The sequence below is a fragment of the Diadema setosum genome, chromosome 9 (assembly GCF_964275005.1).
Source record: "Diadema setosum chromosome 9, eeDiaSeto1, whole genome shotgun sequence".
Taxonomy (NCBI): domain Eukaryota; kingdom Metazoa; phylum Echinodermata; class Echinoidea; order Diadematoida; family Diadematidae; genus Diadema; species Diadema setosum.
Genome location: NC_092693.1, coordinates 3002196 through 3025129, shown reverse-complemented (window position 1 = coordinate 3025129; position 22934 = coordinate 3002196). Strand labels below are relative to the sequence as shown.

The 22934-nt window shown below is 39.6% G+C and overlaps 1 protein-coding gene across 1 annotated transcript in view; it reads right to left on the bottom strand.

Annotated features, from left to right (window-relative positions):
* Positions 1–13476: 13476 nt before the first annotated feature.
* The window catches only part of LOC140233463 (guanine nucleotide-binding protein G(s) subunit alpha-like), a 101017-nt gene continuing 91559 nt past the window's right edge, over positions 13477–22934 (bottom strand). Inside the window, exons 9-12 of the mRNA XM_072313582.1 lie at positions 21354–21474; positions 16689–16819; positions 15644–15711; positions 13477–15023 (exon numbers count right to left, since the gene is read on the bottom strand). Of these exons, the coding sequence (XP_072169683.1) occupies positions 14877–15023; positions 15644–15711; positions 16689–16819; positions 21354–21474 (467 nt within the window). The 3' untranslated portion in view covers positions 13477–14876. The remainder of the gene's footprint in view (positions 15024–15643; positions 15712–16688; positions 16820–21353; positions 21475–22934) is intronic.

The window sequence follows — 22934 nt, the reverse complement described above, 5'->3', positions numbered from 1 at the left end:
ATTCAGCAAGAGTTTTATCTTTTTATCCTCAAGCCTTGAGCTCTTTAATTGCCCTCAGATGCCCCTCCAAAACTCACTATATGCAAGAGTGTCTATGCGTGCCTCTTTAGAATGCAGTGTGTGGACAAAATGTAAATGTGTGTGTGTGCGTTTCTTTGCCTTAATAATTATCATTTCTGTGTCATCCTAATCTGCAAGTTTATCTTCATGAGCATATAATCTGATTTAGGTAATCGTAATCATGTGACATGCACTGCTTATCTTTATTGTGTGGCAGCTGGCATAACAGGAAACTTTCAGGTGTGCAAGGGTTAATGTAATGGAAACAAAGAAGAGAACTGAGAGGAAGAGTTAGAAGGGAGAAAGAAAAAGCCTCTATGGGAAAATTACAAAAGCTTATGAGTGCCACATTTTCAATTCCAAAAATGTGAAATGGTGAGATTCGAGATCTCATCTTCTTGACTTCTTTGGACCGCGAAGGCGAAAAGGCTAGTTGTGAGATGCTGTCTTCTTGGCATCTTGAGTCCGAGAAGGCAAGAAGACGAGAGCACATGGTCATATCTCACCTTCTGGCCTTCTTGCCTTCATGGGTCCAAAAATGCAGAAAGACAAAGATGGGTCTCTGACCCCAGAAGTCGAGAAGAAAAGATCTCACAATCCAAATTTTTGCCATCTCAGACCAGGATATGTTGAGAAGGCGGGGAGTTACCTCTACTCAAAGGCAATCACAAACATTTGTAGAACACGAAACGTACAAAGACGTGTGAATATATGTACATAATATGCATAATATGATATATGCATATGTATGTATATGTACTGTATATAGTTCACACAGGGAAACTTATTATACTGACAGTGGTTAGTGCTGGCTCTAAAAAGTGTCGCATACATACCTTTAAACAGAGTGATTCCTTTGATATTTAAGTTAAGAGTTTTGGAAAAGATGGAGTGAAAGTGAGAAGAGGAGAAACAGAAAGAAGAGCAAAGGGAAAGAAAGAAGGAAGAAAGAAGAAGGTCCATCTTGGTGATTATTACAGAGACAAAAAGTGTGAGTTACAACTTACAGTGCAATTCCACACTATGTTCGAGTTGATTCAGATGAATAGAACAGTGTAGGTCATACTGTAAAAGTGGATATTTTCGTGTGACTTATTTTTCGTGCTTGGCCGGGTAAGAAGAGTTCTATGTTTTTTTAAGTCCGCGGAATCAAGACATCAACTACTGGAACATATGGCATGCAAAAATATTCGCGTGCTTTTATTTTCGCACTAGTTTCTGGTTGCACGAAAAGTGCAAAAATTTCTACTTTTACAGTAATCCGACAAAAAAGAGCAAGGAAAGAAATGGACCCCTTTTGACATGTTTTCATTGAACAGTGATTGTGGTTGCAGCTACAGATGCATAATAGCTGAGTTGCTAATGTCATGCTGTCACAACGTTTTCCTCAATTTGTGCACAAAAATATCAATAGAAATGAATGTTTTGAGTTAATAAATTAGTTCCTCCCTAACTTGAAATAGAAAAGAGGAAAATCATTATCATTAGGCTATTGTAACACAATAAAGATTTGACATAAAGGAATTAAATTTCTGTTTATTTCGGGTCCAGAAAGTTTAGTGATGATTTGTGCATAGGTCAGTGGTAGACTTGTGAAGTTGTGACAGCACCTCGTCCAATTTGTATACGTGATTGCTACTAATTTCACTGTATCATGAAAACATGAAACACTTTTAAGATTTCATAACCGTATGTCCGCTCTTGATGAGGCCTAAGATTTTGTTTGTTTGATTTTAAACTTAAACATGGTGTGAAATTGTACATTATTGCCGCCGTATTTCTTGAGCTTTGTGATTTCTTTTTTCTGCCTCTCATTGTCGGCCATCCGCATGTTTGCTCGCAACAAAGAAACGCACAGGCATTGGCTGTTTACATTCAGCGACTACATGGCCCAACAAACACGCAACATGTGTGCGCCAAATTGCTGTTTGACTGATGTTTTGCATGAGTGTGAAAAGTGTAGAAGCTTCTTTGTGCAAGAAAACGCCTTTTAAAATAGCATTATGTTGTGATATAGCAGTATATTTCAATTTCTTGGTGCAAATGTTTTCAGCTGGAATTTTTGTCATTTGCTGCTCCTTCATGCAGTCCTCACAGCCATCATTCATTCAAAAGTGTGACAAACCCCTCTCAAGCTAAAGTTGAGTTTTCTTTTCCGATGACTTGTGAGTATTTAGTAAATGCATGTGACAGGAAGAACTTTGCAAATGATTATTGAGGGAATCCCTTCATGGCATCGTTTAAGCAAAAATTTAACTTCACTGGCAATTTAACATCCATACAAACCACACTGTCTTGCCCCCTTCCTGGCTGCCAGCTAACTTTCGTTCTTGTATACATTCCAGCTCAACAGAGGACTACGCGTTTGTGCGGCTTTCCCCAGAGCCTACGACACCCTCTTCCTCTCCGATATCACGCAGCATCCAGGAGTCCTTCCTGGTCACCCCCTTTCGTCTCCTCAAGGAGCAGTCCTCTGCCCTCTTCTCGGACCGGAGTGCCGACAAGCAGACCACCACTGCCCACCCCATCTAGTGCCTGAAGGCCTCCAAATTCCCCTCTTTCCCCTCTTAGACCATTACACACACACACACACACACACACAGACACACACACACACACACACACACACACACACACACACACACACACACACACACACACACACACACACACACACACAATCAAAGGGAATCACTTTTGTTTTGTTCTCTGGTTTGGTTTGAAACTTTTCTCATCTTCTGTAGAGGAGTATAACATAGCATTTTATCATGTTGGTACATAGAGAGATACCAGTATTGCTATGCTTGTCCAGTGATGGGGAACTGCTTTATTCTATGCAACAAATTTTGCTCATTGCCATTAGACCATGCTCCGCTCCCCGAGGTCACTTTTTGATTTACACTCTAAACACTATCCCTTGTTATGAATCCTGATATCAAAATAATCCAGATGAAATCATCACATGGCTAAAATTCAATTTTTCTGATCATAACATCTACCTCTTAAAGTATCTCAAACAGATCACAGCTGATTATGATGCTTTAAAATTGGTAACGTGACTGTCTCTCTTGGTAGCACAGTGTGTGTCTATCAATTGCCATGATTGTCAGGAGGCATGACAATTCCGAATGGTTTGATGTTGTTCCCATGTACAGTCAAACCTGTCTATAGCAGCTACCCAAGGGAGATGAAGAAAGTGGCCGTTATAGACAGGTGGCCGCTATAGGCAGGTTATCCAACTTTGTGCGCATTGCCTGCATGTACATGTATCATTGTTGCGTACATCTATACAATGTACTTACATGTACGTGTATTGTATGTGTGTACATATGCACACGTGTGTTTCATGCATTGAACAATGCCGGTGTTTATGAAATTGTTGCACAGTAGCATGTGTACAGTCGTGAAGAAAGCTTAACACTAATGCAGTATTATGACTGAGTGAGTGATGAATGCAGTGGTGGCGATCCTGGAATGTTGCCCATGAATGACTGGCATGGCTACAAAGCAGAAAAACACGCTGAATTACTGGCTCGGCTACGGCTCCATCGGGTCTGCGGCCGCTATAGACAGATTAAAATCTACCGTGGGAAACAAACTTTGTGGCCGCTGGCCACGTTAAACAGGTGGCTGCTATACACAGGGTCTTTAACAGGGTTTTTCTCTCGGGGGATTTTTCAGTGGTTGCTATAGACAGGTGGCCGCTAAGGCAGGTTTGACTGTATTGTTTTGTGTGGGATGATTTGTATGGGGCACCCTTTTCAGCAAGAATCCTGCAAAAGGGACTTTGGGATAATATGGTGGGTTAGTTGATCCACTTTATTCTGAAGTTCAGCCCTTACTGTATAAGTGGATATTTTTGTGCGACTAATTTTTCGCGCTTGGCCGGGTAAGAAGAGTTTTGCGTGTTTTTTAATTCCGCGGAATCAAGACATCACGCACAGGAACATCATGGCAAGCAAAAATATTCGCGTGCTTTTATTTTCGCGCTAGTTTGTGGATGCTCGAAATGCGCGAAAATTTCAACACCGCGAAAATTTCCACTTTTACAGTATATTATTTGAAAGCCAATTTTCAGTGGAACTTAAAGAGCAATATGTAGGGCATATCATGTCGTGCTGATTAAGAAATATGCATTTGTACCTGTATTAAGTGGTCCCACAGACAATTTAAAAATGTTTGTAAAGTAGCACAATTAAACCTTCTGGTGTGAACTGAGCTAGGGCATTGGGTTAGTTGAACCAGATCTGAATTATTCAAAGAGGAATGCAAGAAAACACACAATTTAACTCTAGTATGCATTTTCATTGAAACACAAACACATTACAAGACATTCTTTACGTTACAAGATTAGTTAGATTTGTCATGAAAAATCTGACAATTTCTATTCTATTAGCACGATTGTTTGTGTTTTGTTTGTTTGTTGTTGCTGTTATTTGTTGTTTTTTACTCTTACACCAAGATTACCAGTACTCATACAAACACCATTCCAGGTAAATGAAGCCAACAAAGCATGATGTACAAATACTTATGAACAAAAATATTGAGATTTGTTTTTTAGTAAAGCACATATTAAGTTGGTCATATGTGGCTCAACAAACTCTCCACTCTGTGCTTCAACTAACACCAGACCCTATTTTACATGAACATGCCTTTAGCAGGAGATATGAATCTAAAAATTAAACCAAAACAAACAATTCCTCTTTTTTTTTTTCGTAAAGATTATTAAGATTAATCTATGTAGTGATGAAGATATGATTTTACCAATTGTTTTTCCGCCATAAATCAACTTGAGAGGCAAAAAGCACTTTTTTTTTTCTATATTAGAGATACTAGGGATTTCAGTCACAGTCAGAACATACAGTTGCGAGCTCTCTACGTGACAGTATGTGGCAGTCAATATTTTGCAAGCTTTTTGGAAGGGGTAGCCTATAATCTAGGCGAAGGATGCAGCTATTGTCTTTGCTGTTATGCAAAACGTCTGATGCGGTGAGACGACATACAGTGGATGCCTGCAAAGCATCTACCACCTATATCCACTCATCTTGCTTTAGTCGTTTTTTAATTATCGATTTTAAATCGGTGGCAGTTTTTGTACGCAAATCTACAGCGATTCATAGTTGATAATAAGAAACCGACTAAAGCAATACGAGTGGATATAGGCGGTAGATGTTTCCTCTGTTCGTAGTGTGGCCGCATCAGACGTATCGGTTAGCAAAGACAATAATCTCATTGCACCAGACAGTTAGTGTTACAGCAAAGACAATAGCTGCATCCTCCACCTAGATTATAGGCTAGGGATAGGGTGGCTCACCTAACCCCCTTTCTTCCCCACTACATTGTTTTTATCTGAAAACATCAATTAAGTACCCAGAATAAATTGAGCGAAGGACTGAAATACTGAAATTTGTGCTTACTTCCTCTGTAGATGTCGGGAGTCAGTGGATGGTATCCAGTTTCATGTAAATATCGACTCATTCTGATTTTTTCTTTGTTGAAAGGTTTTTCCCTTAAAAGTGAATGAAACCCAAATATATACGTATGATATTCATTCATTCATTTATCATATGGATTGAGTAAATGCAAGAATATTAGTAGAACACATCATTTATGTTTGAGGAGAGTCGTACAATTTGTTCAGACCGTATGAATTTAAGTTTCGGTATTGCCATTGTTGGATAAGAAGACTACAGTTTCTGATGCCACAGTAGGACAATATAAAGAAAATATTAGAATTCCACAAATTTAATTTCTTCATGAAAATACTAATTCTTTCCACTTGTAACCGAGTCATGTTAAGGGTAATATTATTTCCCTTGCCTTCTGAAAGAGGCAAGCCAAATGCCTTTTCATGATGCCAAGAAATATGAATATACATTGTATGTTGTTATTGTTATATCACAACTGTTGTGATCTTCTTATTCAGCGATGGCGGTTACAAAACTTAATAAAATTCATAATTTCTGAACAGACTGTCTGATTTTCTTCATGCTACACTGATGTGTTCTACTAATATTTCTGCATTCTATTAATAAACATGTATTTTTGGGTTTTATGCGCCTTTAAGATCAATTATTTTATGTATGCACGTATGCCATGTGTGTTTGTGTGTGTATGCTTGTGTGTATATACATTTATTATTTAGGACACCATCATCACACACACACACACACACACACACGTATAAATGCATGCATACCTCACACACAGACACACACACACAACTAAGAACAAATGTCTATCTAGCAAAACTTAAAATTGTGCCTTATCCAATGTTTCCCATTCAAGGTAATAAGTACTACTGCCTTTGGAGTTTAGTACGATTCTATACACCATGTTATTAACTTTTTAAAAAAACTCCGTATCAGTGCAATGCCAGTGTGTTCAAGCTGATTTGGTTGAATAGAGTAACATCAAACATGAAGAATGGTAGAAGTGCCATCATAATTGGACATGAATTAATAAAAGTTACAGAACTTCAGCTTGCACTATGTCACCGAGCAGTGGATGTCATCGCATATCGTCGCTGGGGCGACAAGACCTCGGATCTACAAAATGTCAAATGTTCAGGAGAGCAAAAAAACATGGCAGCCAAAGCACTGTATCTAATGGGATAGACATTCCTTTGACATGCCGTGGTGGCTTCATTTGGGGGGTAAGACATCTAGAATTTGGACAGGACATCACTTAACTGATTATCTGACCATTAATCCAAAAAAGTCATTTTCACCAAAATTGCAGATACAAGGTCTTGTCACCCCAGCGACGATATGCTAATTGAATAATCTGTCATCATCATACAACTTGAACTTGCCCTCTGGCTTTAGCACCAAATTGGTTCTTTTATGTGTTTGTTTGTTTTTCCAATACTTTGACATTTACAACCTCTTCCTTCCTTAAAAGTCATCTAGGTTATTACAACACACTGATAATTTGATGTCAATAATACACATTTTTTTCATTTTTCATTTTTCATTCCTAAAAGATACTTAGCTCACATTGAATTTTGATAAGCATACTACCATTCTGTTTGACTGCACTCTATAAATAAACCGACTGGAACACACAGTCGAATTGTACTTTACTATGAACCCACACATACACACACAATCAATGAAAATGCATATGCACATGTACAAACATATGCACACAAACACACAATTAATGAATATGCATACGTCATACATAAGTATACCAGGGCTTGACATTAGCAAGGAGGTTCAAGAGAATGGAGTCACAACTGTCGTATTTCCTTTGAAGTCACGTTTGATGCCGCCACTCGAAAGTATTTGAAGCATGTGGCAAACTGGATCTGCCGCGCAGATAGGAAGACAATTGACTCATGTCTCATTGCATAATCATCAGCCACTTTCTAACGAAAATATGTCTTTGTGATGGTAATTACTTTTCGCCATCCCTACTTATAAAAGATAGGTGGTATATAATGGTGAAGACACAGGGATGCGCGAATAGAAATTGCGCAAAAAATGATGAAATGAAAATGAAAATTACTCGACTGGCCGTGCCTGGCCACTAATCTGATATATCTATTAATATAGAATTATACTCGAAGATTATTCCATATCAGTTTCATTTGGAGGAATTAAGTGGAAAAGTGATAAAAACCTGCTTTCCGGGAGGGTACAGTTTTAAACACTTTCACATGATACAGCTCTGATTTACACTTTTGCACATATTTCTTGAAGGGATTGACCTTTGTTTAATGAGCTTTATCATTAAGTGAGATTCTGTTTCATTTAATAGATAAACAAGCAAAATATAGCCAACATTAAGTTCACGTTCAAAATGAATCTTCAGATTGCTCAGCAAGACGGCGGCATCAAACCCCGCCACCAAAGGCACAGATGCACCTGTGGAATTCTTTTGTACATCAATAGAAAAGTGACAACTGTTTGAATAATTACAGCCAGTTGGAACTCCATCTCTTAAACCTCCTTGACATTAGCAATGGCCTGGTGGCCCAGGGCCACAAGAAATAGATGTCCAGCCTGCACTTTTTAAGAAACTGCACTGTATGTTTGGTGGCCCAAATGGGCAACCAATTAATTTTATTGTCAGGCCACCACAAAAAAAAAAAAAAAGTTAATGTCAAGACTTGAGTATACACACACATGATTAATGAATATGCTAACATGCATGCATATATGCACAGGATACAATGATCAAGCATATATACTGTAAAAGTGGATATTTTCGCACAACAAGTTTTTTTGCATTTGGCCGGGTAAGAAGAGTTTCATGTGATTTTAATTCAGTGGAATCAAGACATCAACTATTGGAACATATGGCAGGCAAAAATATTTGTGTGCTTTAATTTTCGCGCTAGTTTCTGGTTGCACGAAATGCACGGAAATTTCAACACCGCGAAAAATTCCACTTTTACAGTACCCATACAAACACACACAATACCATTAACATACATACACACATACATACATACCACAACTAAAGGAAGGAGTCAATGACACCGGACAAGCATGTTTTTATTTTTTTTTTCTTTTTTTGAACAGAATGAGCTAGTCTATATTTGACTCAATGAAACTTGTCGGCAGCAGACCTATGTAATAGTCAATTATGTGTACAGTACAGACTTGTAATGTAACCGGGCATCGTCCAATCAGCATCAAGTCATGATCCCTTAGAGACGGTCACCACAAATCAACACCACTAGAATTTAATCAGTTCAAAACGACCGCTGGAACTCTCACAATGACACTGAAGTGGGCTGCTTTTGTTGGTAGGTTTGTTTTGTCCATTCGAGACCAGCCACATTTTCTTGGTATCAAACTAACGAACTGCACATAAAAACATGATTCTAGCAGAGATTTTTTTTTCCATTTTTCTCTCAAGACGTGATATAAATGTTTACATACACGAGGATTGCAGGTTTGTGTTTATACAATTTGATTATTACACCCTCTTAAATGGAAAATTGTTACTACTACATACAATACAACGCAAGATCCAGTCATGATTTTTTTTCCTTCTTGAAAAAATTTATACATTTTTTTTTTTTTTGTCAACACCCATCACTTATACAAGTTTACCTTGAGGAAAAAAAAAAGAGACGTTCAATCATCAATTCTGATTTTCCATACACATGTATTTACAACAGTTGTCATGCCTGTATTGTTGACAGTTTGATCTGTATCAACAACTGCTTCAGTGAAAGCATTCGGACACAAATCGGTAGAAAACAATGACTGCACAATTGGCACTGGTTAACTGAGGCTTTCAAAAATCAGCAAACATCAATAAACTGACAGCTAGAAATAAATGACAGACGAGCTGTGAAAATCTTTGAAAAAAAGACAACAACAACCAAAAACAAGCTGCAATAAATCTCTTAAAAGGGAGGGTTTGGGGGAACAAAATTTGGATGAGGGGGGAACTGACAGTAATGACCCAAACCTTCTATTGTTTCTTCCGCATGGCCAAGTCTTTGACAAAGAATAAATGACGAAGATTTCTGAATTTTATTCATAATCTCATTCCACCAGAAAAGAACAACGTTTAGGGTTGGCTAGGACAAAACGGACCATTACACGCTGGCTGTTTTCACTTGGGGAATTTTTTTGGCATACCGGTACAGTATGCTCTCTCCTCCCCATCCCCAGAAGTTCCCCTTGACTGCAGTTTCCAGAACAGCCCCCCGATACTCTGCTTTCGGTGTGGGGATGAAATCTTACACAGAGCTGTCTACTGGCATTAAGATGAACATAACCACTTTTCTCTCATCTGCTGCCCCCGAAACCAGAACAGTTCTCCCTCAAACTGATCGAACATTGAAGTTATCCATTGCAGCTACGTGTCGTATTAGTCTCTTGTGGAGAGAGAGCCTAAAGAGTTCATAGCGAACATGCACACAATATTCCAAGTCCACAAAATAATATTTATTGTCTACTTCTTGTCGCATATCATAGAGGAGGATATTTCTTGAAATGCATAAGGTAGCTGATACACAAGTGACCAATGTTGGATATACACCCCTTCTTCACTAAGTTAAAAAGGAAAAAATCAAACAAGCAAAACTTAATGCAAAAAAAAAAAAAGTGTCACACAATACTTGCAATACTGGAGTCTACTTGAAGAACAGAAACCCTTCTATGCAACTTTACGGGAATGATAATAAACTTATTTCTAGCAACCTGTACAGAATTATATACAAATTACATATGTCGGACAAGAAGGAAAAAAGTGATCTCCACCATTTCAGGGGGAAATATAAGAAGAGATCTTATATATTGCCAAACATTATCTTTTCCTTCTCCTTTCTTTGCCTTCTCTTATTTTTTTATACAAACATTCAAAGACATACATCATCATGCATTATACCGACAAGCTGCTGTTTTACAAATTAAAAGAATTTCAAAAAAAAAAAAAAAAAAAACATACAGAGAGAGCGTGAAAAAAAAAAGAGTGTCTGACAATAATTATTGGCATGAAAGTTAGGGTTTTCGGGTATTGTTGTGCTGTATAAAAAGCCCCCTGGGCTTGAGGTGATTTGATGTCTGTGAGTGGTATTGGAAAGTCACTGGTAGTCTGTGCCATACTGTTTCTCTTCTCATATTAGCTGGTCGGACACAGAAAATTCTGGGTCTTCTCCTCCTCTTCCCTTATTCTGTTTATCATGGAAAACATATTTTCCCTTTTGAAACACAAGGGGGTGGGGGAGGGGGGCAAAATGACCAAAAATTTTGTCCACGCACAAATTTCACTACTACCCCTGCTTGGGTGTGATTGCTGACAAGGATTTGCGTTCCTGCTTCTACCTCAAACTGGCCAGCATTCGGAGGCATACTGTCACTCAAGGCAACACCCCCAGATTGTGGATTTTGCTTGTATGCCCTCAACGAAGTTGGGGAAACCTTGACTGCATGAAACCATGGGTCACCACATATTGTTTGGCAATTTTTTTTCTCAGTACATTCCTTGGTAAAGAAGGCAACCCACATTGTGCTCAGGTGGGATACAAAAAATACAAAAACAAAAGGCTGCATTTCAGTTGCAAGCACTAGCTAACAGGGAACATGTCATACACAAAGTGTGATGCCACACAATATCCCCCCACAAGAGAAGATGCAAACACACATTATGACATTGCGCAATAATTTCTGCTCCCCCTCCCCCTTCCCCCCAAGAAAAGTACGCACCCCTTAGCAAGGAGTCCCTAGAGTAGAGAAGTGTGACAATGGCGTCACAGACTCTAACACACTAAGACATACATTCCATAACACACTGAAGACCTGCCACCAAACACACGTCTGTTACCCAGGTCTGCTGCACAGTGCATTGCTTACCAATTCACATCATCAAAATTCCTGGCTAAACTCACAATAAAACCAAGAGATAGTAGTAACAGTAGTAGTAGTAGTAGCAGTAGTAGTGGTAGTAGTAGTAGTAGTTTCTTTTTTTGTGTAAGAGTTGACAACAGTATGTACGCACTGCCCTGTTTTCTTACTTTTTTCATTAAATATGTCATCAATACTGACACAAACACACTTTTTGCTAGTTTTGTAAATATCTACAGTTCAAAGTCATTTTTGTTTATCATTTCTTCACATACAATTATGGGTACATGATTTTCTTTTTTTTTTCATACAAAAAGCTTGAACAAGGAAAAATGGCAAAAATCAAAACAAGTTTACAAAGGTTGTCACTGGTTATTGATTGTTTTGAAGTCTCCTGTCTATACTTAAATCACACTGTACAACTAATGACATTGCTCCGCGTTTTTGTTTTCCCCCTTCTCCCTCCGATATAATCAATCAAATCATTTGATCTCAATTATTAACACACATAAGGCTATGAACAAGTCTTACACACAACAATCCCAGCGGACGACGTCAATTCTGGAATCCCATATGCGAACAAGTTCTCCTCTCAGCTAGAATATGACACAAACACGATAAGACTGTGTACAAGTCCCATCACACAAGGCTGTTGAATGTTTCACATACATTCCAAAACAACACATAGTTCATATTCTCCGTGATTTTCTTTTTTTCCCCCCACTGCTACAGCTTTGAAAACAGAAAATAAAAATATCAAAATCATTAAAAAAAGAAAGGAGAAAAAACAAACATTGTACTCGATACTGTAGATGTAGCGTGATAAATCTAAGCAGTCGGGTAGAAGCACTAAGGCTGTCAAATAAAACTCCATGCCATTTCCTTGGTGCGGTATGAGGTAACCCTCTTACGAGATATGGATTTTCCTTTAAACTGAAATTTGGGAATGCTAACTGAGAAAATGTTTTCTCATTTTGAACATCCTATGCCCCTATTCCCTTTACACTGCTCCTCTCAGTCCAAACGTTCTGTTTACACGTGATGAACACCATAAAATTACCCCCCCCCCCCAAAAAAAAAAAAAGGGGGGGGGGGGAGAGAAAGAGGGAGAACCCCCTCCCCCACCCCACTCGTGTCACTGGGGCTGACAGTGAGCCATCAACAACTACATGATTTTCTCCTCTTTAAATATTGAGAAACATTTCCAGCGTATGAGCTCCTGAAAGTCTATCGTTTCAGGCTTACATATATACCTTAGGGCAGCCCCTGAATATGTTATTGCTGTAGACACAAGAAGGAGGAGACTATGAGGAATTGTTTTCCCGGGTTTTTACTTGACAGTATGCTCTCTGCAGACGTTTGAATTCAATTCAATATGTAAGACTTACCATGAATTAAATAAATAAAAAAAACAAACACATAAACTTTGTGTTCCCTTTCCCATTCTAAATTCCTTCCAGTATGCAAGAATGAGATAAAAGTTCCCTCCAAGTCACACGGGTGTATCACAGACATCTGTCAATGTCATTTTCCTCCTGTTCTTCCACCATTGGTGATCTTAACCAGATCTTGAGGTTAACGAGTCAAGTTTGTGTCAAATACTGGTATGCATACAGATGTTCCCTTTCACCCCATCCCCCCTTTGGTTTGGACAGATGACCTAAGCATGACTCAAAGACTATATCGTAACGGAGGGTCAAAATGTCAGGTGCGTTTTGTTGTTGTTGTTGTTTGTTTGTTTTTACACTGACCTACCCAACCCAAATATTTGATGTGTATCGATCATATAAATATCCTCTCCTTTTTTCCCCTCACTTTCTTCTTGGTGGTGCTACTGGAGTATATCTTGTCTCACAGTGGTTCGACAACAGGCGCGACTGCCATGATACCTCAACCGTGTGCGCCAAGGGCCTATAGGTGGAATGGAGGGAACACACGAGGGCGCACTTCCCTATTAGCTGCCCAGTCACTGAGAGGTGTGCTCCCATGGCTACCTTGACCGAACGAGAAGGGAACAAATTCATTCTTGTTTCACCTCCGTGGTGCTAGCAAGGGTGTGTGTGTGTGTGGGGGGGGGGGGGGGAGAGGGGGAGGGAGGGGGACAGAAATGACAAAATATTGTTTGTGTGTGATGCTGCCTTTGATTTCACAGTAAATATCACACTTCTATGGGGGACAGCCATTGATATAAATATAGATAGATAACACAGAGAAAAGACAAATGGACAGATGAAGACATAATATTTACATAATTCTGTGCTTACATATGCATTCTCTACCAAAAAAAAAAGAAGAAAAACCAGGATAGCTGTTTGATAAAAGAAATGTTTGCGCTGAAAAAGTGCAATTATTCGTTATTTCTCTCAAACATTGATCTCCTGGTTTTTTTGAAATTTGTATCAACTGTTTTTTTTTTCCTTCAGTTTTTTTTTTTGAAATATTTACATGTTCTGCATGCTTAGAATAGTAAAAAGGACACAAATGATTACTTACGAAGTGTGGTCCTTATCAACCGATCTGAGGATTATTAAAAACACAGACTACAACTCTGCTGTTGTAATACAAAAAGAAGTCTATGAGGAAACACAAATTTTTGAACTAAAATGAGAGGTTTTGTGCCATAACCTGGATATGGCCCTGCAACTGTTACACTGGTACAGAGAGCCATGAAATTCTCTTCCTCTCCTTCTGTCAATCTCTCACATTCTCTTTCTCACTCTCTTTCACCTTGTTCTTACACTCTTTCTCTTTCACTCGATCTCTCTCTCTCACTCTCCATATCTACAGCTCAACGTAGAGCAATAAATGTTTATACGCTCATAGCTTCTACAATGCCTTGATGCTTACTACTCATAATTGCAACAGAATGACCTTTTAAAAACTCTTCAGATTTTTCACATACATGTATGTTCATAATTGTATTTTTTTTTCGTTTTTTGTCATTTTTTTTAAACCTTTGATATGCCACACATGCCAACTCCAAGAACAAATGTCCATCTAGAACAATCACCACTGTGTTGCTCGATCAGATCAGATTCTACGTCAATTACAATAAAATAAAAAAAAAAGAAACGAACATGAACAGAAAAGTTACAAAAATCAAGAAATGATTCTCCACATCCAGCACAGAGCCTTTATACAGCCACTAGGTATGAAAAAATGTCTTCCACTCACAATTCATTCTTCGCTTCTTCTGTCAATCCACAAAATCTGGTGGAAGGAAAACACAGCAGCTTGGATTGTTTAGTTGATTTTTTTCCTTTTTTTTACAAAGTTGGCGATTTATCTGTCTTAATTCCTAATATTTTCTCTCGTAACTTGCCCCACATCCACCTCTCATATCTCTTTCCTTCTCCTTCTCCTCCTCCTCCTCCTTCCTCTCTTGCTCTATCCTTCCATCTCTCCACAGGGGCAAGGGAAGGGGGCATCTAATAGAAATAACCATTAGTGCTGCTGCGCGTCGAGTCACCCCGCTGGCTCCGCGAGGGACTGGTCGGTCAAAGGTCACAGCAGCTCGTACTGCCGGAGGTGCATCCTCTGGATGATGTCCCGACAGTCGTCGAAGACCCGTCGGATGTTCTCCGTGTCCACGGCACAGGTGAAGTGAGGGTAGCAGTAGTGTCGGCCGTCGCCGCTGGCTGTGCTGATACGCTGTTGGTGTGGGTAGGGTTGATTGGGTTCGGGCAAAGAGATGACACAAGATTATTGGTGAGCTATCCAGAGTTTTCTTACATGCACATGAACTGTTTTGCATGCATTTTTTCTCTGGGTGGAATATGACCTATTTTATTTTCCATTAGACCTATTTCCCTCCAGACTTTGCTCTAACAATCATACTAGGGACAATAGAACAAGACAGAGAAAGGTAATTCCAGCACACATGCAATTCACAAAGAAATCTCAGTATGGTCTTTTTTGGAACTGAATAAACATGGGATTCTATGCAAGTTCAAGTAATTTACAATCACATTACTATGACAGGCATTAACAGTTCCTGTTGATATACAATAAATGAGTAATACGATGAGACAGAGTGAAGACCATGTGGATAGAGAAATGGGGACATGCTACCAGAAGAGAATAGGAGAAAGATATAAGATTGATAGATTAGAAAGATTAGATAGGATAGTTAGAGAAACAGAGAAAGAGACAGACAGACAGACAGACAGACAGACAGACAGACAGACAGACGGGAGAGTGACACTTCATTAAAATGGGTATAAAGAGTTGAAACTTTCAAGTTATGGGGGAGGGGGTAGAGCATGGCTTACCAGGAATTCATCGCGGATGAAATACTTTGCTCGCAGGACTTCCTCTGGCTCACCAGTGTCAGTTGCGGCTGTACAATACAAAAAATGGCGGGTTAAAATGATGTAGTTAATTCGAAGAAGAACTCTTTATTACATGTTTACAGAGCTTCAGCATTGGCTGCACTGAACAAACAGTTGGTTAACTGATATATGATCAGTTTTTGACAAACACTCACACCATGTTGAGATATCTCATCGACAGCCACTTAATTCAGGTCCTGCCTTCACACTCCCGCCACTATCACAGTTAGAGAGAATATCTCAGCACGCTTAAATGTGAACTAACATTCTTTTCTCTTTTCACTGTAACAGTTAATTAACGTACAGCTGAGAAACACAATATGGGCTGCTAAGTTAACCTTCTTTTTTTTTTTTCAATTTCATGAAATTTGTCTCTCTAAACTTTGATAGCTTTATTCATGTCAGTAAATTGTCAAAAGTCTAAGGATGAGTTTATCTTTTCCTCACACTTAATTGTTTCTTTCTCTCTATCTCGCCACTCCAAGACAGAGTTATCTGACTATCCTTCTTGAGATACATACAATATTCAGATTTTATTGAAGGAGGCAACTGTAGAAAACACTACATAAATTTCATTTGGTAATCACATATGCCATTTTGATCACTCCCAATCCTGTAAAGCATCTTCTAAATAGCCGACAAGAAAATCACATCGAATTCAACTTGCAGATATTCCGATGCCACTACACTACCACAAACTCTATATTGTCAAAAATGATGGCAGCAGAGTACGACAAGCAAAGAAACGATCAGGGCACCTGTCTTCTCTATCACACACACAAACACATCCTGTTCTTGCTCTGGTAAAGATTCTGGGCAAAATGATTCCACTCTCAATTCATTCGAAGCAAAATAAAAAGGAATAGACCTTCACGTTTCTGCTTTGATAAGGATTATCCTCAAATTTTCCCTACTTTCCACTCACATTGAAGCAAAATGAATATGCATACACTTTTGTGATATACGCTGGTGGAATGTTCCTTACCGTCGGGTGGGATTGTATACATTGCATACTCGCTGAAGTAGTCCTCGATCTTGGACCTGCCTGCAAGGACCTTCTCTGCCAGTAGGTCCTGCTTGTTGAGGAAGAGGATAACTGAGATTGTCCGCAACCACCTGCAGCCAAGAGGAAACACGATTAAGATTCAGATTAGATCAAGGAGATCACATTACGCTAATTCACACAGCCACTCTAATAGTCATATATATTTGCAGTGCAAAGTGTGTATGAACTTTGTGCGATATCACATTGAATGCAAGGTGCGTGGGAAAGTCAGGTCAAACGGGGCGACTTAATGTACGCATGTGCGGTTTGGCCTTGCTTGATCTGGTACAATTTGAGTTGTAATTTTTCTTTGTGAAATGACACCATTTGGATCACAATTTTTGTACTTGCTTGTGTACATAGGAAACAGAGTGCAAAAAAAAGTTTGACTCACACTTTTTAGGTGTTTGCAAATGGGCCTATTTAGCTCTCTTCCACCTTAGCTTGTCATCCTAGCAACGTGTTCTGCAGCCAACTGTCTACACAGACCATGAGAGTGCTATTGATCTCTTTTTCAGGAAGTCCTGTGAAACTGGGGATTTACACTTACATAATGTTTCTACCCACTTGGCCAGCAGGATGAATTTTACCAATGGCAGTATGTTATGCATAATATTTTGTTTGGATAATTCTTGTGGACAAAATACTACGGGCAAAATATTTGCATGTTTTTATATTTTCACATTGGACTCATATGGTGTAAAGTGTGTGAAAATTTCTATAAGACAAAATATGTTGCCTCTATTGTAGTGTATAATGACCATGTAGCAAGAATAACCTACCATAATTTATAAAGTATTAAAACATCTTTTTACCAACATTCAACCCATCAACTGACATTTTTTACTCTCACATGGTTGAAGGCTGAATTCTTGTTTAATTCCAGTAATGAGCAAGTTCTCGGGTGTTAACTCACCAATGACTATATCTGCATTTATCTGAAAGTACAGCTGTCAAAGAGCACAAGAGACATTTCAATAATGAGTAATTACTGATAGTAGGCACAAAGTCTTATGCAGTGATACTGAAGGCACTGTGTGTTTTGGTATGGTCTGTAGAGATATTAAATCCATGTTAATAGAGAAAATCTGGGGGGCATTTCATGAAGGAACTTGTCGGACAAAATATCTGACAAGTCAATTATATCCGACAAGTTCAGAGAAATCAGCCAATCAGACTAAGGAATTTCTCAAAACCTGTCGGATATAATTGACTTGTCAGATATTTTATCCGACAAGTTCCTTCATGAAACGCCCCCCAGATGTGTTCATAGGTAAGCTTATCTTCTCATACAGCACTGGTCTAGGGAGTATCCACTGATGTAACCACCACACACATAGACAATTTCTTCTGTGACACAAGCAGCATTAGGGTATCCAGTTGCTCACGCCAACTGAAAAGCAGATTTTGTAGGAACTTTGCTTCCATCTTCTCTTTCGGTAAACCTTCTCTTAGGGTAAATCTTCTTGTCAGCGAAGACAAGTAGGTTGTGTGAAGGTGAACGCCCTTGTGGTTACTCAACTTGCCTGCTCAAACCTTCTGAGATTTTGGGAAGTCTTTCCAGGAAGGGGTGCATCATAATGACTCCCAAGGCGAGCCGGAAATGGGCACTTTGTTCAGACGGGAAAAATTCACAACAACAGGAGAAGACTTACAATACTTTTCCTATTTTAATATTTGAGTTTAAAAAAAGAGGAAAGAAACTAGAAAAGCACTTGGAGAGTGCAGACCTCCACCAAGGAGCTCATTTCCATCCATATACGCATGCTGAAAATTGCTCAGTTTCCCCATATAGAAGCCTTTTGTTTACGTCATCACCTTCCAGCTGCACGGCGCCTAACCTGAGCAGAGCATGCACTTTAGTGCACATATGCAAACCTGAAATATGCACAGCTTGAACCCCCAAGTTCATTGACCCTTATTTGCCAAAAGATTCTTTGAAAAATCCTTCAAAAATTCATAAATTTCCTGTATCACTTCCAGAATTAAATCATCTGTTCCTTGTGTCATTAACAACTTTTCCTGCAAGTTTCATCCAAATCCATTGCAGACAGACAAACCAACAAACCAACCAACAAACAAACAAAGCAACGCCGGCAAAATATAACCTCCTTGGCGCCGGCAAAATATAACCTCCTTGGCGGAGGTAACCTAAAGAAAAAAAGTCTGTATATATTGCCAGATGACAGGAACTAGTAAAGTACGCAACTAATTCATGCACAGAAACATCGTCTGGCTAGAACCTGTTCTGAGGAGTATGTACTCATTGAATAACACATGGAATCGAAACCATTGATTTCCCCCCTTCACAATTCTCAGTCCCCCCCCCCCCCACAAAAGGGACCTTCTTTCCAATACATTGGAGATGTGTCCCCTCACATTTATTTTTTCATGCTCATGCAGACACAGATACGATTTGTCACGTGGCCAACACACACACTGTCAAGTCACATGACATGCCAGGGGTCTACACCAACGGCTATATTTCAACATTTTACCCAGAAATGTGACACAAAAGCCAATGCGTGCATACGTTGCATGGATTCATACAGCGACGACACACTATGTACAGAGAACAGTAACATGATGTTAGATTGGTGAACAAATTTTCAGGAAAGGCACGTTGCGAAAACTTTCCCCAAAATTGCGCAATATCTATTTCACATCAGGAAGAAGGGAGTTCAACCATCAAATGCAATGACAAAGATACTCAGCGCAACGCAAACAAGCAAGTGAACAAAACAGAACATGCAACCCCTCCAAGTTACAATCACAGCTTCTACAAAAGCTTGTATCAGCAACTTCTTCTGTCTTTCGAGTCTTTATATCAAAGAAGACATCTGCCCAGAAGTTTGATATGGGGATTGGATCCCGGAAGACTCCTTCATTTTAATAACCTAGTGCCCCTCTCCTCCGCTCCCTAATATCACTGGGAAAGAAAGAACCAACCATCCAAACAAACAAACAAAACAAATTACATTCTGGTCTTCTTCCCCCATTGAATGAAATATTCACGGTTCCCAAAAACACTTCAATAAGAGAAAAGAAAAAGGGAAGAAAAAGATAAGTAAAAGAGGGGAAAAGGGGGAAAAAGATGAGTCACTGTGTAGTGAGGACATAGAATGAATCATAGGAGAGAGGGAATCTTGATGGGCTAACATCACCTGGACCTGCCTGTTTAGGACCCTGGAGGGGTGATGGGTGCTGACAGGGCATCCGCTCCGGAATCAGGGGAATGGCGATTTGGGGAGGGGGTGGGGCTACAAAGAGGGGTCAAGATGAGAAAGAGTGGGGGGGGGGGAGGAGAGGAGGCTGTATAGTTAGATAGTGTTGGATAGTGAGTACTATGTCATGACTCCCAAAGTCACTTTGTTTTGGGCGTGCAGCCCTGGATATCGGTAGCAGTTCTTGCCAAAATTTTTTTCTTCTTCTTCCCAAAACATAGTAAAACACCCCTCCCCTCACTTTCCACTTTTACACAATCCCTACGATATGCGTCCTTGATCCCATTCCAGTGGCTAATAGGTTGTGATACACTCACTCTCCCCAGTCAAACCACATTCCAAGTTATCAGGTATAACGTTTTACCCAAAGCTCAGGTATATCAACCCTAGGCTCCCCCATGTCCAAGCTGTGTGGGATGGTACATTTTAGAGGCAATTTACGATAACAGAATGCAACTTTGCAATACCACCCCACATCATTCCTTGCTCATCCATTCATCAAATCTTTATCTTTAATTTCCTTTCACTTAAAAGACAAGACAGCTGTGTATCAATCAAAATCAAATAACTTCTAAATGAAAACAAAATGAGATATATGTACACGGTGTACAGTACAGTACATTGCAAAACATGTACATTGTCCAGAATTTTGGGGTAACTTTTTCTGTTTCATAACCATTTCTTGAAACCACTTCTTTGGTCCCATGCAGATATGTTGCATACTAAGCCACAATTGACAGTCAACGCCACATGAGGTATGCATTGTTCCTTGTTCAGGAATGCATCATTACAAGCAATGATCACAATGTTTTAACCTAGTTAGCCCCCTCTGCCTCCCCTGTACCCATCCCTAATGCTATGGACATGAGGCTTCAGATCACCACAACTGCAGCCGCCAAACTGTACACCAATAGGAAGGGCATTCCTGGTCCAGGGGCGGATCCAGGAATTCCGTAAAGGGGAGGCGCCTTTACAAAATCAAAAGGGGGGCCCTGTGCATTCACCTCCCTTCTTGTCCTGTTTGCTGGCATCCACTTTGGTTGAGGAGAGGCGGTTTGTCCGTCAGTCTCATACCGGAAGACAGTAGCTGTGTGCGAGCTGGGATTTGAACCCACGACCTCCTGATGGAATGCTAAAACATTTTCCTGCAATCCCATGATATCTCTTCTTCCCTACCTTCCCTTACTTTTTTCCTGCCCTTCTTCTCTTTTTTCTTTTTCTTTCCTTACATCCTTCATTTCTTTATTGTCCTTTTTCTTCCTTCTTTCCATTCCATATTTCTTCATCATGTCCTCTTCCCCAACCCCTCATCCTTTCCTTCCTTCCTTTCTTTGATTAGTTTGCTTTCTTACTTCACATATTCCACCATTCTGTCACCCACCTGTTATTCCAGATGCTCCTGAAGAGTTCCAGTGACTCCCGTAGCCGATTCTGGTTGGGGTCTTCCCTCAACACCAGGTTGTAACTACTGCAGGCAACCACGAAGATGATGGCCGTCACGTCTACGAGGAGGACAGATGAAGAAAGGAGGAGACAGAAGGGCAGAGAAATGGCAAGATGTGTTAAATCCAAGAAAACTTGGTGAGGTGAAACACTGCGAGGTGAGACTCTAGATTCTGTTTCATGGTTTCATGGAATGGCTGCAATATTTTATGAAGATGGATGGAATGCAAGCTACATTCATGACATTTACGTAATGACCATGGTGAGGTGACTTTCATGACGGAGATTACTTGTTTCGACAGATACTTCATCTCTGTGTGATGTCATCATAAGTAACAGTTGGTAAAATCTGTGTGGCTGGACTTTAAGTTCACATTCAAAGATGCTACTACATGATGAAACATTACAATTTCGATACATGATCACTGTAAACCCAGAAATATTGGTTAATTGCCTCTAGCATTCAATGCATAGAGTGTAGATAAGAACTTTCACATGCATTTTAATTTCACAAATCTTGGTTCTCACTAAATTCACTAAACTAAAATGCACACAAAAATTCCAGGTTTGAGTATCTTCTCTTGTATACTACACATATCAGAGAGAAATAGGACATGTTAGATCAATCACAGGCAATGGTTCATACAAACTGATTGTCATCAGATTTTTACATCAGTGATGTAGAGTCACAATCACTGAGTCAGAACAACCATTTTACGACACCTGGCCAAACTGGAAGGAACGTAAGCCAAGAGACCGTATACCAAGCTTGGTCTTGTCACTTCAACTGAACTTCTTGCATGCAGTATTAACCGTTTGAAGACTGGTCCTGAGTATACTTGGGCAAGTGTCTATGGGAAATGCATGTTATAGCAAAATCAGCCCATCCTCAACGGATTAATCATTAATGGTGTCAATCAATGAGTCTTCCTTGTGCAGTGATGAAAAAAAAAAAAGTATGACAGAGAGAAAGGCAACAGGCAACTGAATTGGCTTCGTGAAACAGGACACCCCTTTCCATGACCCTGTGAACACAGGCCAAGTTGGCTCACAATGCCAGAAGACAGTGTAGTACAATGTGAAGGGGGTTCCCCTACGTCCTCCCACTCCCAACAATAGACTCTACAAACTGTATACACCATATATTTAGCAAAGTCTAATTTTTCACAAATCAGGACTTCCTGACAATTTTGCGAGAGGTTAAATCTGCGACAGTTAGAGTACAGTGCTATCATGCACATGTTTCATGTACTGCCTACGTTGCTGGGGTGACAAGACCTCGTATCTACAAAATGTCATATGTTCAGGAGAGCCAAAAAACATGGCGGCCAAACCACTATAGCGAATGGGACACCCTTTCCTTTGATATGCCGTGGTGACTTCATGTTTGGAGTAAGACAGTTGGGATTTGGACAGGACATCACTTAACCCATTATTTGACTATTTATCCAAAAAAGTTGTTGTTGTTATTTTAAAGGAAGAAAGAAGAGATAGAGAAAATTGGGGTCCTATACAAATA